The sequence below is a fragment of the Pinus tabuliformis genome, chromosome 2_1 (genome assembly GCF_031772625.1).
Source record: "Pinus tabuliformis cultivar Carrire ecotype Pingquan chromosome 2_1, CPIR1, whole genome shotgun sequence".
Lineage (NCBI taxonomy): Eukaryota > Viridiplantae > Streptophyta > Pinopsida > Pinales > Pinaceae > Pinus > Pinus tabuliformis.
Window position 1 is genome coordinate 267,049,771 of NC_142299.1, and position 15,480 is coordinate 267,065,250.

Genomic DNA, 15,480 nt, shown 5'->3' on the forward strand with positions numbered 1-15,480 from the left:
TCAAGAGGAATATCAAAGAAATTCAGAAAAAATGGAAGAGGCAGATAGGGGCTTTCAACAGGTTACAAGAAGGAAGAAACAAGGCAAAGAGGGCTCCAAAACCCAGACACAAGAAAAGCCCCTTCATACAGCAAGTCAAAACAAGTTTCAAATCCTCCAGAACGAGAACGAGGATTACGAAGTTAACCTGGAGGATGATGAAGATCCTGGAAATACACCAATGGAAATTGTAAATGAAACTAAAGGAAAGGACGCAAATATGGGGAAAACAGTTGAAGAACGGGCTGAGGGAAAGTCAGAAACAGTAACAATCCAATCCCAGATGGAAGTGGAGAGCCAGATAGAAAACGAGGTGGAGGAGGAAAAAATAATGAAACAGTTAATTGAGGAATGGAAAAACCTGGATAGAAGATTCATACCTGAGAAGCAGAAACAACTGTACAAAGAAGCATTTCAGAAGTACAAGGAAAAAAAGGGGAGAACATGGATAAACAGTTAACCATAGGAAACGAACAAGGGAATGGTCAGATGGGAATGGACGGCTCTGGCAAAAACAGTAGGAAAAGAGGTCGGAAAACGTTGAGTGAAACCATTCAGACTGTGGGAGAAACGTTGATAAACTCAGGCAAAGTGATACCTCTGTCAGAGGTATTCTTCCCCTCCTATCAAAAGTTTTAAATGATTGTCATCAGCTGGAATATTAGGGGTTTGAATAGTAAGGGAAAACAGAGGTATATGAAGGAGAAATTGAAAAAGGAGAAGCCCAGTATTATGATTCTACAGGAAACGAAAATTACAGTGCAGCAGTTGGAAGGAATAATCGACAAAAATAAACTTCAATACGAAGTTATGGGGAAAGATGCTATTGGCTCTGCGGGAGGAATTGCAATTTTGTGGAACCCGAATGATATCATCCTAGAAGGCTGGACCAGTATGAATAGAATCCTTACAGGCATTGGTAGAATAGTAGGAACAAAAGAAAAGGTAGTCATCTCAGGGGTTTATGGCCCACATTTCCCAGGAGAAAAAGCAAGCTTTATAAATAACATGAAAATAATCTGCAGAATTTATCCAGAGGCTGCTCGGGTTATAGGAGGTGACTTTAGCTTAATCCGATCCCTAGAGGAGAAAAAAGGAGGGATAAGAAATTCAGATCAATTCATGGATATGTTTAATGATATGATAGATGATTTACGATTAGTAGACATTCAAACTATCAATGGGATATGCACCTGGAACAATAGGAGGGGAGGTAAGAATCAGATAGCATCGAGACTTGATCGTTTCCTAGTATCAGAAGCTATTATGAACAAGGACAATTTCATTGAAGCGAAGATCATGCCATCTCTTGGATCCGATCATTGGCCTATCAGACTAGAGGTGGATATTAAAAGAAATCGTGGAAGGAGACCGTTCAGATTTGAAGCTTTCTGGCTAAGGGACCCGGGATTCTTAAAGAAAATGGAAGAATGGTGGACGCAAAGTACAGTTCAGGGAAAAGGAAAGATGCATACTTTCCAACTGAAACTTAAGGAGTTGAAAGGGAGAATCAAGAAATGGAATAAGGAGGAATTCGGTAACATTATGGAAGACAAACAAAAACTGGAGGGAGAAATGGAATCACTGCAACAAAAGATAATAAATGAAGGTAGATCAGAGGAGAGCATCAGAGAAGAAGGGGTAATTCTTGGGAAACTAGAGGAAAGGCAAAAGCAAGAAGAAGTTCTATGGAGGCAGAAATCAAGAATAAAATGGTTAAGGGAGGGGGAAAGGAACACAAAATTCTTTCATCAGGCTATGATTCAACACAGACAAAGAAACAGGATATTATCCATCAAAGATCAGAATGGTGATAGAGTAGTGGAGCAAGAAGGGATCGAGCAAGTGCTGGTGGATCATCATAAAGATATCCTAGCAGAACCTCAAGTTGACAGATCAGAAGCAATAAGGGAAATATGTTCGGCCATTCCTCATTTAGTTACAAAAGACCAAAATAAGGCTTTGATGAAAGTTGCTAACTTAGAGGAGATAGAAGAAGTTGTAAAGTCCATGAAAAAAGGTACTGCTCCAGGTCCTGATGGCTTCACGGTTGAATTCTACCAAGCGGGATGGCATTTTCTGGGAAGAGAAATCCTAGAATTGATAGAAGAATCTCGGATGAACCAGAAGGTATGGCCTGCCATTAACTCTACTTTCTATGCTCTGATTCCTAAGAGTGATAATTTAGAAGATGCCAATGGTTTTAGACCCATAGCATTGTGTAATGTTATTTACAAGATAATAACATCCTTGATCGCCAGAAGATTGAAACCCCTGCTGGACAAGTTAATATCTACTGAACAAACGGGTTTTGTAGAAGGTAGACAAATCCTGGATGGCCTTGTAGTAACCCAAGAAGTTATCCACTCTTTAAAAATGAAAAAACAAAAGGGCATGATGATTAAATTAGATCTGTCGAAAGCTTATGACAGACTGAATTGGAAATATTTGGAAGAAGTCCTGGAAAGTTTTGGCTTCAGCAGGCGATGGGTTAAGTGGATTCACAGTCTGATTTCTACTCCGAACTTTTCCATTCTTGTTAATGGAACCCCCTCGAAAACCTTTAATGCATCTAGAGTAATTAGACAGGGAGACCCATTATCTCCGTTTCTTTTTATATTGGCAGCAGAAGGCCTTGGCAGATTTATTAAAAAAGAATGAGCAGCGAACAAAATCAAAGGTTTACAGCTTTGGGGTAATAATTTGCCCTTAACTCATCAGCAATTCGTTGATGATATCATGCTATTTGGGGAACCAACTGTTAAGGAAGTGAGACAGCTGAAGAGAATTTTGGACCTATTTGCTGAAGCTTCTGGACTGGAAATTAATAGAGATAAGTCCTGTGTTTTTATATTTAATACTATGGAACAGGTTAAAACTCATCTTATAAGACTGATGGGTTTTAAGAGAGGAGAGCTGCCTACGAAATACCTGGGGAACTTATTGGACTTCACATCCAAAAAGATGAAAAACTGGCAAGGAGTCTTGGACAAGCTGAGAAACAAAGTGGCGAATTGGGCTTTTAGAATGCTAAACATGGCAGGAAGGGTGGTTTTGGCGAAATCAGTCCTCCAAGCTATTCCCATATATCCTCTGTCGATAATGGCGGCCCCTTTAGGAGTCTGTTCAAAGATTAGAGAGATCATAAGAAAGTTCATCTGGGGGGGGGGGGGCAAATCAACAGAAAAAATGGGCCCTAGTTTCTTGGAATCACCTAACAGAGAGGAAGGAAAAAGGGGGATTGGGTTTACGTGACCCGGAAAAACTCAACAAAGTGTTAGGAGTGAAGCTCTGGTGGCGATGGTTAAGAGAGGGTAATGACCTGTGGAAAGCCATTTGGAAAATTAAATACAATATGCCTGACACAATAGTTGATATTTTAAGGCAGAAAGAAACCCCCAAGGGTTCAGCAATCTGGGATCTAGCTCGTCAGAACAGAGATTTAGTTGAGAACTATACATTCTGGGAGATTCGAGGCGGAGAGGAAGCTAATTTCTGGGATGAAAAATGGCAGCAGAAGGAAAAGATGAATAAAATTCAGATGGTCCATCAGCTTCAGGAAAGAATAGAAGGGAATCGAAAATGTGTCAAAGACTATTGGAAAGATAATGAACTGGATGGAATTTGGAGAAAATGGATAGAACCGGTTGAGTGGGACGGGGAGCTAAATCAAGAACAACAAGAAGCTTATATGAAAGAGGTGGATTCCAGGAAAATTAGAGCTCGTACTGGAAGGGACCTTCTTAGATGGGGGAACTCCATGAAAGGATCTTTCACCATCAAAGAGGCATACTACTTAGCGGACACGCAGGCCATACATGAGGAGAACCTAGATTGGAAGATTATATGGAGAAGAAACTGGTGGCCGAAAGTATCCCTATTCATATGGCTTGCAACTAAGAACAAGATTTTAACTTGGGACAGAATTCAAAAAAAAGGCTTCAGTGGTCCGTCGAGATGCTGTCTCTGTAATACTGAAGAGGAGACCCGAAATCACCTTCTGATTAATTGCTCGTTCGCTAAGAAACTTTGGATGGATACAAGAAGGATATTCGGCAAATCTGAGATAGGTCCCAGAGACTTCAATGAAATAATTTTCCAATGGAATAAAGAGAAATTCCAATGTAAAGTTGTTAGCAGAGCTTGGAATCTTATTGCAGGTTTCGTGCTATGGATGATATGGAAAGAAAGGAACCGCCGATTGTTCCAGAACAAAATAAAGGATTCGGAAATGATATGGAGACGAGCGATCAATCTAATGAGGGAAACAATCCTGGTTGAGAAATGGGACGTGGAGGACTGGAAGGAAAATCAACCTGAGGAGATGATCCTGAACAATTTAGACTTAAAATATGAGATGGTATATCACAAGCAGAACATCAGACATAATGTGCGAATCCAAAATTCAGATAAATTTAGTTATCCCAGAGATAACTTCATCAAATTAAACTTCGATGGAGCATCGAAAGGGAATCCTGGCAATGCTGGTTTTGGTGGCATATTCCGTGACAGTCAGAAGCAGGTAAGGTGGATTTATGCTGATTGGGGCGGAGAAATGACGAATAACGAGGCTGAATTTTGGGCGATTCACCAGGGGCTGCGAATTGCATTACGAAATGGTTACACAAACTTGGAAATTGTTGGTGACTCCCAGATCGCGGTTGAAATGTTGAAGAAGCTTAGCAATGGGAGAGATTGGGAACGAATTACAAGCAGCTGGAGAACTGCTGGAATTGTCCAAGAGATAGCGGATCTATTAAAAAGGATAGAATACAAACTAATTAATCACGTTAGGAGGAATGGGAACTGCGCGGCCGACTTCATGGCGAACTGGGGATGTAAAGGACGAGGCAGCATTGTAGACAGCCAATGGAAAGCGGTGTGTGGCAGCAGAGAATGGGCAGACTTGGCAAAGATCATAAATGAAGATCATGATCAAGCTACGAGCGAGAATGCGGGGATTAATGAGCTGGATGGATGAGCGGGTGTGGAGATCTCGCTTAATGAATACAAGTCAGTATGGACAGAGGATTGACATGATGACAGGGTACAGTGCAGTACATTGGCGGCGTGCGTGGAGAACATCTCAGGATCACCCCCAGTGTGAAATAATAAATGCCCGCGATCGGAGAGGATGGTGGAGCGGCATGTCAGATCCTCAGACAACAAATGTTAATCATGGAATGATGGCCAGAAGAGGCATCATCCCGGAAAATAAACGGCGGCAATGCAACGCCGATTCAGTGGCATACATCGAGGGCGGAAAGTTGATAAATACCCAAACGGGCAAGGAAAAGCAGCTGATTAGTCTTCCCCCAACTCGGCGAGCAGCGGTCAGCACAGCCGTGAGACAGCGAGACAGGAGAGTTCTTACACGGCATCAGAGTATACCCCGCGGCATAATCGGAGTTAGTATGGAAACTAGGATGAAAACCAGGGTGGCAGAGGAGCAGTATAGTGCAGTTGACAAGAGCAGGGACCGGAAAGGAAAGGAAATTGCGACCGAGGAGCACCCAACCGAGATTTTGGAGATTGCAGACGAGTCTGAGGAAGAGGAACCCCGTTGCGAGGCAAACAGGAGGTCTAACATTCAGGGCGGATTAGCAGACGGTGGGAACCAGCAGCCGAAAGAGGACCACCCAGCACCGCAGGTGGAGAGAGTAAGGCGATACGGCATGAGAAGAAGAGATAGGGGTACTGGAAGCAGGATGGATACGGGCGGTAAGAGGGGTCGGGGGCAGAGCAGGAAGGAAGACGAGAAAGGCGAGAACTCCAAGCAGGAAGCGGGACCAGCCAAAAAAACGAGGAGGACGATGAACCAGAGAATTCATCGGGCGGAGAGAGCTTACCAGCAGAATACAAATCCAGAAGTTAGAAGAATCATGCAACATTTGGAGGAGGAATCTCTTCAAGGCCAATCTGATGAAGAAATGGAGGACTGGGAATTCTTGCTGCATGACCCAGGCAACACCAGGGGCAGAATGTCTCTGTTCAAACAATCTCTTCATATTTACTGGGTAATGAAAAGGTTACTGGCAAAAGCATTAGAGCAAGTTGCTACTGAGATGGTGGAGATTGCGCAGGGTGGCCCTGATTTGCGTAGGGAACTGAGTTTCATCCGCATTGCTTTGGAGAGGCAAGAGGAGAAATTAGATGAAATACACCAGCTGCTGAAGGGAGCACATCAGGGTGCAGATGGAGGAGCAAACCAGCAACCTGCAATGGAAGATGTCTGACAAAAGATATGTATAGGAAAGCTCATAGTCTTGTTAACTATAGTTTTTTGCATGCTCTAGATAAGGAAATATATTTTATGCAGACCAGTAGGATTAGAAGATCTCAGGACTGTTTAGTCTATCTTGCTAGGATAATCAGACTTTGGGCATTTTATTTTTGGTCGGCCATTAAAAACTATAGATGGCTTAATTACTCGGTTTCCCCATGAGGGCGAGTTAATATGGTTTTGATACTATGTTATGTTTTATTTTCTATCCAGTAATAGAAAGAGTACCACCTCAGCTTACAAAAAAAAAAAATTATGTTAGAGCAAGTGTGATTTCATTTCCTACATTGTGTGCAATGAATTACTTTTATGTCAGTCAGTTCTTGACAATGAGATTGATTTTCATTCCTGCCAGTGTGAGGAGTGACAACTTGGTTCTTGTAGGAGAAATATTAGCATTAGGAATTAGACAATGTTAGCTAACTATTGTTTTCCGCATATATTTTGCATGATAACATTGAAATAAAAATATATACTTAGATTAATTATTTATGTTTGAGCAAATTGACTTGTTTTATTAAAAGAAATTGTTTGCCCAACATTTTGGCATCGTTGTTGAAGAGGTTATTAAGGGTCAAAGAGCATAATTAAAATTGCTTTTTTTTTATGGATGCATTTTTCATGATTGTATTAGATGTGTCCTCGAATCTGAGGTTTTTAGGTGGTAATATGAAAGGTAAGGTGTTGTGCATTGCTTTGGAAAATTGATGCGAGACCAACCTCATAAAGGGTCAGGACATATAGGTTTCATTTCATAGATTTAGATTTTGTTCCAACAAATTTCACACAAAATAGGAATTTATTTTTCCCTATGGACTAATCCATGTGGGGTCCATGTGCAAAAACAATATATCAACTAGCCAAAGAAACTTGTTAAGCAATAAAGAAATTATGCTTTAAGGAATCTTTCAATTAGAAATTTGACGCCAATGGCTAAGCTGAAATGGTGGAAATTGATATTTTGTTTGAAAATTATAAAAATGATATCATTAGCTCTTTTTCTTCACAATTGGATTTTTTTTAGCTAGAGCAAAAGGAGATCGAAGTTGGAAAATCACTTCCAATATTCTGCTCCAATTGTAGGAAGAAGCACTTCCTCAGAGAGTGTCCACCTAGAAATTTGAAAGTTTGTGGTATTTTCAAGGAGGATGACTCTATAAGTTTCCCGTAACTACTAGGATTAAAATAATTATTTAAGGAATCAAGTGACGAGATAGAGAAGACATATTTTAGTGTCTCTAATAAGCCATTGAAAGACCCACCACCAGGTATAACTCAAAACCCTTCATCATGCTTCAATACCTTGAGTAACATGTATGATTCTTGGTAGGTTTCTTAGCAAATTAAGAACCTATAGTTCCATGGAAACCTCCCAGTTATCATGTAATTCAATACCCCACACTATGCCCGCAATAGCACTCTCTAGTGAGTCATATATTTTCGTGACCTAAAGGATGGCATGGAGCATGAGTTGTTGAGAGATTCCCTATAAAAAATTAGCAACATGTGGAACAACAATAACTACAACTCTCGTCCAATCCACCATCAAGTAATCATTTTCCATAGTCCCAACTACATGTGCAACATAACCCAAATCTAAACAATAAGGTCGTACAACAATATGAAGCACTTGTATTTCCCACTTACTTCCCCATTGAATTTAATGACATGTATTTCCAATCATGGAGAGGAGTATTTTAAAGAATTTCCCCTATTAACACAAAGCATGAAGAAGATAATTCACCGCAAGAAGAAGCCTTAATCTAAAGATCAATAGAGGAAAAAGACATAATTGGAACCTATTCTAAAACAACTACCACAACTAATACTCATTTTAGAACTGTTGAAATTGTTGTAACAACTAATACTGTTGTTATTGTTACTGCTTAAACTTCTATAACAACTGATGTTGTTGTTACTATTGAAACTATTGTAATAACAAATGTTGTAATAGTGGATGGTATTATAGTTAGCATTTCTAAAACTACTGAAATTGTTGTAACAATTGATGTTGTTATTGTTAAAATTTTTGTAACAAATTTTTTTGTAATAATAGATGTTGTAATATCTAATGTTGTAAAAACTAATGTTGTAACAACAAATTTTCTAACAACAAATGTTGTAATAGTTGTTCCTATTGAATCAGCTAAAGCTATGACCAGCCCAATGGGAAAATCTTATATCAGAATTACATTTGTATCTCAAGGAGGAGGATAACAACAAGGGCCTTATGAACAACGTCAAGGGGAATATTGGGAGGTTCATAAAAAATATCAAGAGGAAAGACCTAGAATTTTCATTGACCATTCTTGCTAGTTTGAAGGAGAATAAATGATCAATCAAACGCAGGCATTAGAGCCTGAGGTCATGCTTATAATTAGATCCACTGAACATTTAAGAGAAAAATTATGATCTGTAAACTATCGTGGATATTCCATTGGACAATTTGTCACAACAAATCTGATAATATTATATTCAAAATCTAAGATTCTACACTATTATAGTTTTATTTAATTTCTAGATCTGTAAAATTAATTGTATTTAGTGCATGCATGTGAAATTTAATCAAGTAGAAAAGTAGATAACGACCAAATAATATCACACACATAATACATAAGATATTATCTCTGTGAAAACCTTTCAGGAGAAAACCCAGCTGGAAGGTGAGGCCACTTTGCTCTCTTTCTCTGTCTGGAAGTATGGCTGCAGATACAAAGAAGTAATGTTTATGGCCCGTGGGCTAATAGAGTGCATAGATCCTCTCGGTGTGCTATACCTCCTACCTGTCCTGGCTATATTTTCTCAAATATAGAACAAAATTCTCATGAAATAATGGAATGCGTCTTCCTCCTAGTCGCCCGGTTATAACACAACTGATAGTCTACTAGTGGTTAATTTGGACTACTAAAACTCTTAACTAGAGTCACAAAATAAACTCTTCTAGAGTCTTTTACATCAAAATCACATGGATAACCCCCTTTCCATTTAATAATGGGGGCTGAGGCGACATCCTCCCGAACTATAGGTGTGAAAACGAGAAGGTCAATTTCAGAGTGGCATAACTTTTGCATACAGACTCCAATTGACGCGATTCTTATGTAGTTTGAAAGATCTCTATGTGAAGAATAACAAGAAAGGGTTTTGGGTTAATGAAACAAATTTATACCCCCAAAAAAAATCATTTGGTGTGTCAAAGCACTCTTAGAGGGTTTCAAACCCCGTTTCGCAAAACTGGGTCCTGCTGGTAAAAATTGTCCCATGAGTTTATTCCTCCACTTTTTCCACTTTGAATGCATTGAGATAGATGACAAACAATGTAGTGATCAATTCAGATTAAATGAACAAGTCGTAGAATATCTGGATAACCTAACAAAGGAAGATACACCAACATTATTTATTGAATCAACATACCAAACATAGGTGGATCATATTGAAGCTTGGTTCCAAACAATTTTTTGCTGTAGAGAATCCTACATCATTTGATAATGCTTGGCACTATATAAATTAAATCAACTAGTTTTTGATGCTATAGAATGCATTAAAGTTTATACTTCAAATCTGAGTAGGAATGCATTTCTATATATGTTACACGCATGGTTGCACTATAATTACTCCTACACTTGAAGGAGATGTTCCTTTCCTCAAGAAAATAAGGTTAGGATAGTATATAAAAGTATATGCGCATGTGCGTGTAGTTTATACTCATGGGAAAATTATATTTTTGGTTGATTATATGGGCTCATTTCTAAAAAAAAATTATACATAAATTATCCCCTTGTATTTATTTTCTAATGCATTTTTTATTTTTTAATTTGGATATCAAACAAAGAAATTATGACCAAAATAATGGTTGAACATATAGTAGGCACCTCAGTATCAGAGTCAGGATAGCCAAAAATTTTGATACTAAAATTGTGAAATTTTGAAACCTTTTTATAAAGTATATATCCCTTAATGTCTACTTTATAACCCAAATTGAATCACTCAATTTGGATCTTAAATGAAAAATTCATGACCAAAACATTGACAAGGTATATAGTAGGGAGCTCTCGAACATAATTGGAACAAATATTTTTTGGAAGCCTAAACAAACAGATATTGAAAACTTGCTTGTATAGTATATTATTCTATGAACATAATTTACAAATAAATTTTAATCACTCAATTTTCCTATTATATGGGAAAATTATGACCAAAATATTGACCGCCTATCATAAATCAAAACTCTTAAAACTTTGTTTCTCTCATTGTTCATTTGCATATTTGACCCATCAATTATTATTGTATTCAAAACTTGTTCCTCTTGAATATTTCTACATGAGTATAATTTTATCTCAAATTTGAATCAATTCAGTTTTTCATTGAACCTGAAATTTATGCTTAAAATATGTACTATTGCTTTAAGCTAGAAAATCAAAAAGAAATCTATTATGTAGGTTGTTCTGAACATGTTTGACATATCATATGGAAGAATTTTTAAGGAATTATTCTACTAGAAACAACTCTCGAAATATGCTATGATATTTATTTAGAGTCATTAAAATCGGGCTTAAAATAAATAAGTTATCAATAAATCACTGTCGTGTAGTCTAATATGGCTACTACTCCTCAATGGGTAAAAAAATTATCTTTGTTTTAGTATATTTGTTGGGGTTTTTTTTGTTAATACTTATTGTCATTTATTTTTCATGTTTGGGATAAAGAGATACTACACATCCCTCTTTTTCCATCATATCACCTTTTATTGCAAGAAAGTGGTAGTTTTGTGTAGATCCCGGGAAGATATAAAAGAAAATTCACAAATAAGGTAATTCTCAAGGCCATTTTTTTGTAAATGAGGCAATAAAAACTCCAGGCTTCTTCCCACCAATAACAGGCTTCACTAGAACTAGTGGTCATGTTGCAATGTCACACTTAGAAGCACCACTATGCCTACTGCTCTTTTACCACTTTCATCATTGCAAAATCTATCAGTACCATTGTTAGATTAATAAATATTGATTGTTTCTTGTGTAAAATTCTATTTCGGTAATTATTGTTAGGTATGATCCAAACATATCTCCTCATTATTCTATAAATTGATTATAATTGTTGATTGACCTCCCCAATGTTACCTAACCAAGATCATCAACTGAGTCAATTTGGGGGATTTGTGACTGTCATGTTGCATGCTTCCTATCTATAACCTTAAAATGATGTGGGGAATTAAGCATTGTGATAAGAACAATTATAATATCATATGAATAAATCATACAATTATAGTTTCTCTAAAAGTTGTTATCTAAGAAATATTTCCAAGTTCCTTTAAATGGTATTATTGAAAATCCTCCCATTATGGATCGCTCTTGGAGAACCTAAATAGGCTTTCATGAGAACTATAGCATGACCAATGGAGGGTCACTTTAGTTATTATCCATGGTGCTTCATTTCAGTACACATTAAATAACTAATATATAAGACTATTGTGAATGTTTCCTCCTATACGTTAAGATTGAATAATGAGTTAGGTGCCTCACAAGTCTAAAATACTCTCATAATACCCAACTTCCTTAGACTATAAAAACTACCATTGAGCAATATACGTTATTTCAAATCTATTAAATGGCTTATATATATATATATACATGAATAGTCTAGTTGGCAATGGGTCTATGTTGAATAAAAGAGATGAGGAACACACATTGACACACATATAACTCACTTTAAGCGAAGGATCTAGGTCACATCATGAAACAATTGTCATTAAATTTGAAGCTAGGAGGAATAAACCTCATAACTTGCCTTTCGGAGAATGGCTTTAAGTTCCTTCTAGTATTATGCTTTGAAGTCTTAAATTTTAGGAAATAAGGAGGCTTTCATGGAAGAGTGCACCCTTAGCATTGGTGATTTATCTTACCCATATACGGGGGCTCATTTTATACCTGTAATACTTAGAGAGATAAAGAGAGCAATAAATGGCTCATCCTCAAAATGTATATTTTATCAAACTTTTTATCCTATTTATTTACTATTTTCATACATATTTAATGCCATGACATTCAACATGATTATGCCATTTTTATTTATAATGAGGTTATTGAGGAGATGAATTACTGACATAGGTTTCTCATGAGATATTTTTTAGAAATTTTGATGGAAGCGAAACTATCTAATTTGTAGGAAGTACTACTACAATCTATGGGATGGTAAAAGTTAATCTTACCAGAGTTCAAGGAAAAAAAATTATTCATTTTATAGTAATTTTGGTTAATAAAAAATTGTTGTAGAACCTAGGGGGCAACGATTTTATCCTTCACCTCTTCAAAAAGCTTCAACAACCACATTATAGTGACTTTTGTTACTCCATAGTTGTTGTTACTTCATTATTTTCAGGTGTTGTTATATGATACCTAGAGATATGTTTTTTTAGATTTTCCCTGCAAAAAAAGATTTATCATTATCATTAGTCATACATCAATCCTCGATTTTGGATCAACTCAAAAGAATCTTTGTTTCAACTTCATATTTTGTTTATCAACATGTTTGACAACATTGAAATAGTGAGGTAAAAATCAACTAGAAACCTTTTAATTTTTTTAAAATTTAAGGGATAATGATAAGAGAGTATCGTACACTTGGCATTTGATTATTTTTCATTTTGCCTCTATTTTTCATATATGGTTTAACTTGTATCTCTTACCAACCCACTGATCTACATCACTCAGTAAGCAGATTCAATTCTTTATGAGTATCAACAATTTGCTATTTTCTAAGAATTTTAACTACTACTATGAAAATGCATTTGTCATAGTTTCTTCTAAAGGCTCATTTGATTCATGATTTGTTTCTACATCCCCACAAGCTATAATTGATTTAAAAACAACCTCAAATGAGAACTATGCTAAAATCTTGGGAGTTATTGGTCATATGTTGAGAAATTTACATCGTTTTCACGAGTACATGCAAGAGTGCAAGCATGGGGGAGAAGAATAAATGCTTACAAAACATAGTGGCAATTTGTGATTTATTTATATTATTTTTCCAAAAAAAAATCAAAATTTGATCTAAAAATATCTTGAAACCCTACATTGGATTTTTGTGAAGCTTGGAGGATTAAATAATTATGGTTATAGATTCAAACCCATAACGTTTCAAGCCAAAATATTTTCCATTTTTCAAGAAATTAAGCATTATCACCTACATCCATTTTTCTTATTTCTTGAGGATCGTGCATCAAATTTTCATGAATCTTGGAGGATATACGCAATAAGGTACTATGAACAAATATGCAAATTTTTAGCAAAAACCAGTTTATAATTTTTTAGAAATTAAGCATCATCACCTAGTACTATTTTTCTTATATGTCAATATGTGTGCAATGAATGGCTTTTATTTTTAGTGTGGAGAAGAATTAAAATAGTGGAAACTTGTTATAAAAGCCCTTGGTTGATTTTCCATGTAAATAAAATAAGACCAAATCCATGGGGCATGTAATCCAGGTTGAATGGTGGGCAAACATTATAGTGGGCATCACTTGTAGTTTATTAATGGCTATGGAAATTGTCAAAGACAACGAGGAAATATATGTCATTTAATTAAGGAAATAAAGGAAAATAGGAGAAAAATAATATGAATAGACACAAATATGCATGCAAGGCAAATTAGAGGAAAATGAAAGGAAGAGACTAGACATCAATGATAAAAAGGAACCTGAGAAACAATTGGAATCTTTTTCTTAGCTTTTTCTTAGAATCATAAATTGAACTCCAAGATAAGAAGGAGAAAGCCCTTGGAAAAGAAAGCAAGGGTGTGCCAGAGAAATCTTGAACAATGGAGAATAAGGACATAGATTAGTTGTGGATTGCAGATAACAGTGTGCATGTGAAATTTACCGTGTTGGGATTCGAATGCATGGTGCATCCATTGGTTATTTTTTTATGTTGTTAGCAGTAGCATGGGATTTTCCGTAATTGATATTAGTTTCAAGCTTACCTTTCCATTTCCTAGATAGCCATGGTGTTTTGGGTACCTTGTTAGTTTAATATTTGGATGGTCAGTAGAATTGGATCCTAGTTGAGTTATTCTAAAAAAAAATCCCAAGGGTAAATGGTGGAGATGATATTTATCCTAGAAGTATTGATGGATGGGTGGAGACAGGAAAAGTCGTCTAAAGCTAGGAAGAAAGTTAGGGGCATCTATGCCTATTTTGATGTTAGTCATTTCTAGACCAATATAAGTAAACTCAATATGGTTGAGGGTTGAGGCAGTTTGGCCTCTAGAATCCTTGGTTGTTTCTATTTTGGTTTAACCCATATGGTCCCACATTCATGATTGGATTATGGCATAGGGGTGATTGGCTGAAATATATATTCAATTTAGCGCACTCTATGGTTAGTTTGTACATGGAAATCCCTGACTTGGATGGATTTTCCATATGTTAATATCAGTTATTTTCTTATTGTGATTAATGAGCACTTGTGTTGGTTATTATGTTTATCTTATAGATGGTTTTTCATGGAGTCTTTGTTGGTTATATTCATGGTTATATGATGTGCTTTTGCTATGGATTTTTTTCTTTAATTGATTTAATTGTTGATGAATGCATAGCCTAAAAAGTGTTGTTGCATCTACCTTGAGATGGCATTAAACCTTATTGATAATTATCTTATGAGGTTCAAAAGTTTATGATCAGATATACATTCATGACATATAGATTCTATGTTTGACAAAATGTATATTATGTGTAATATATCTGACCCGAAAATATATACCAATGGAAAATATGCCCAAAAAATCACAAAAGATATGATAGAACTGAAATAGTTTATTAATTGGAAAACCCTTGAGGTAGGGTGATACCATAAAATTACTCCTTAAGGAAGGACCTCACTCCACAACCCATATTCTTGTCAATACAAAACCAATACTTGACATCCCTTAAGGAGAGTCTCTAGCCTCTATATAGGTTTCATATGTATAATTCCATGGGGAATTACCATGGGTATCTAATGATCATACATGCAATACAATGTGATTATCACTTTATTCCCTAAATACTTGTTCTCCCATGCATAATGTGGGTTAACCAATTTATATTTTAATTATGGCCCATTTATTTATCATCCTTACATTAAATTATTCCCTTGGGTACCTCCCTCTGTACCCCATTTTATCGCCAT

At 36.3% G+C, this 15,480-nt stretch overlaps 1 protein-coding gene across 1 annotated transcript; it reads left to right on the plus strand.

The window, feature by feature from the left end:
- Positions 1 to 528: 528 nt before the first annotated feature.
- On the plus strand, positions 529 to 5,020 carry LOC149199775 (uncharacterized). Its single transcript, XM_089400701.1, has 5 exons — positions 529 to 648; positions 784 to 1,680; positions 1,795 to 2,616; positions 2,761 to 3,159; positions 3,428 to 5,020. Exons 1-5 carry the CDS (start codon positions 529 to 531, stop codon positions 5,018 to 5,020), a joined length of 3,831 nt encoding a protein of 1,276 aa, XP_089256827.1.
- The last annotated feature ends 10,460 nt before the right edge of the window (positions 5,021 to 15,480 follow it).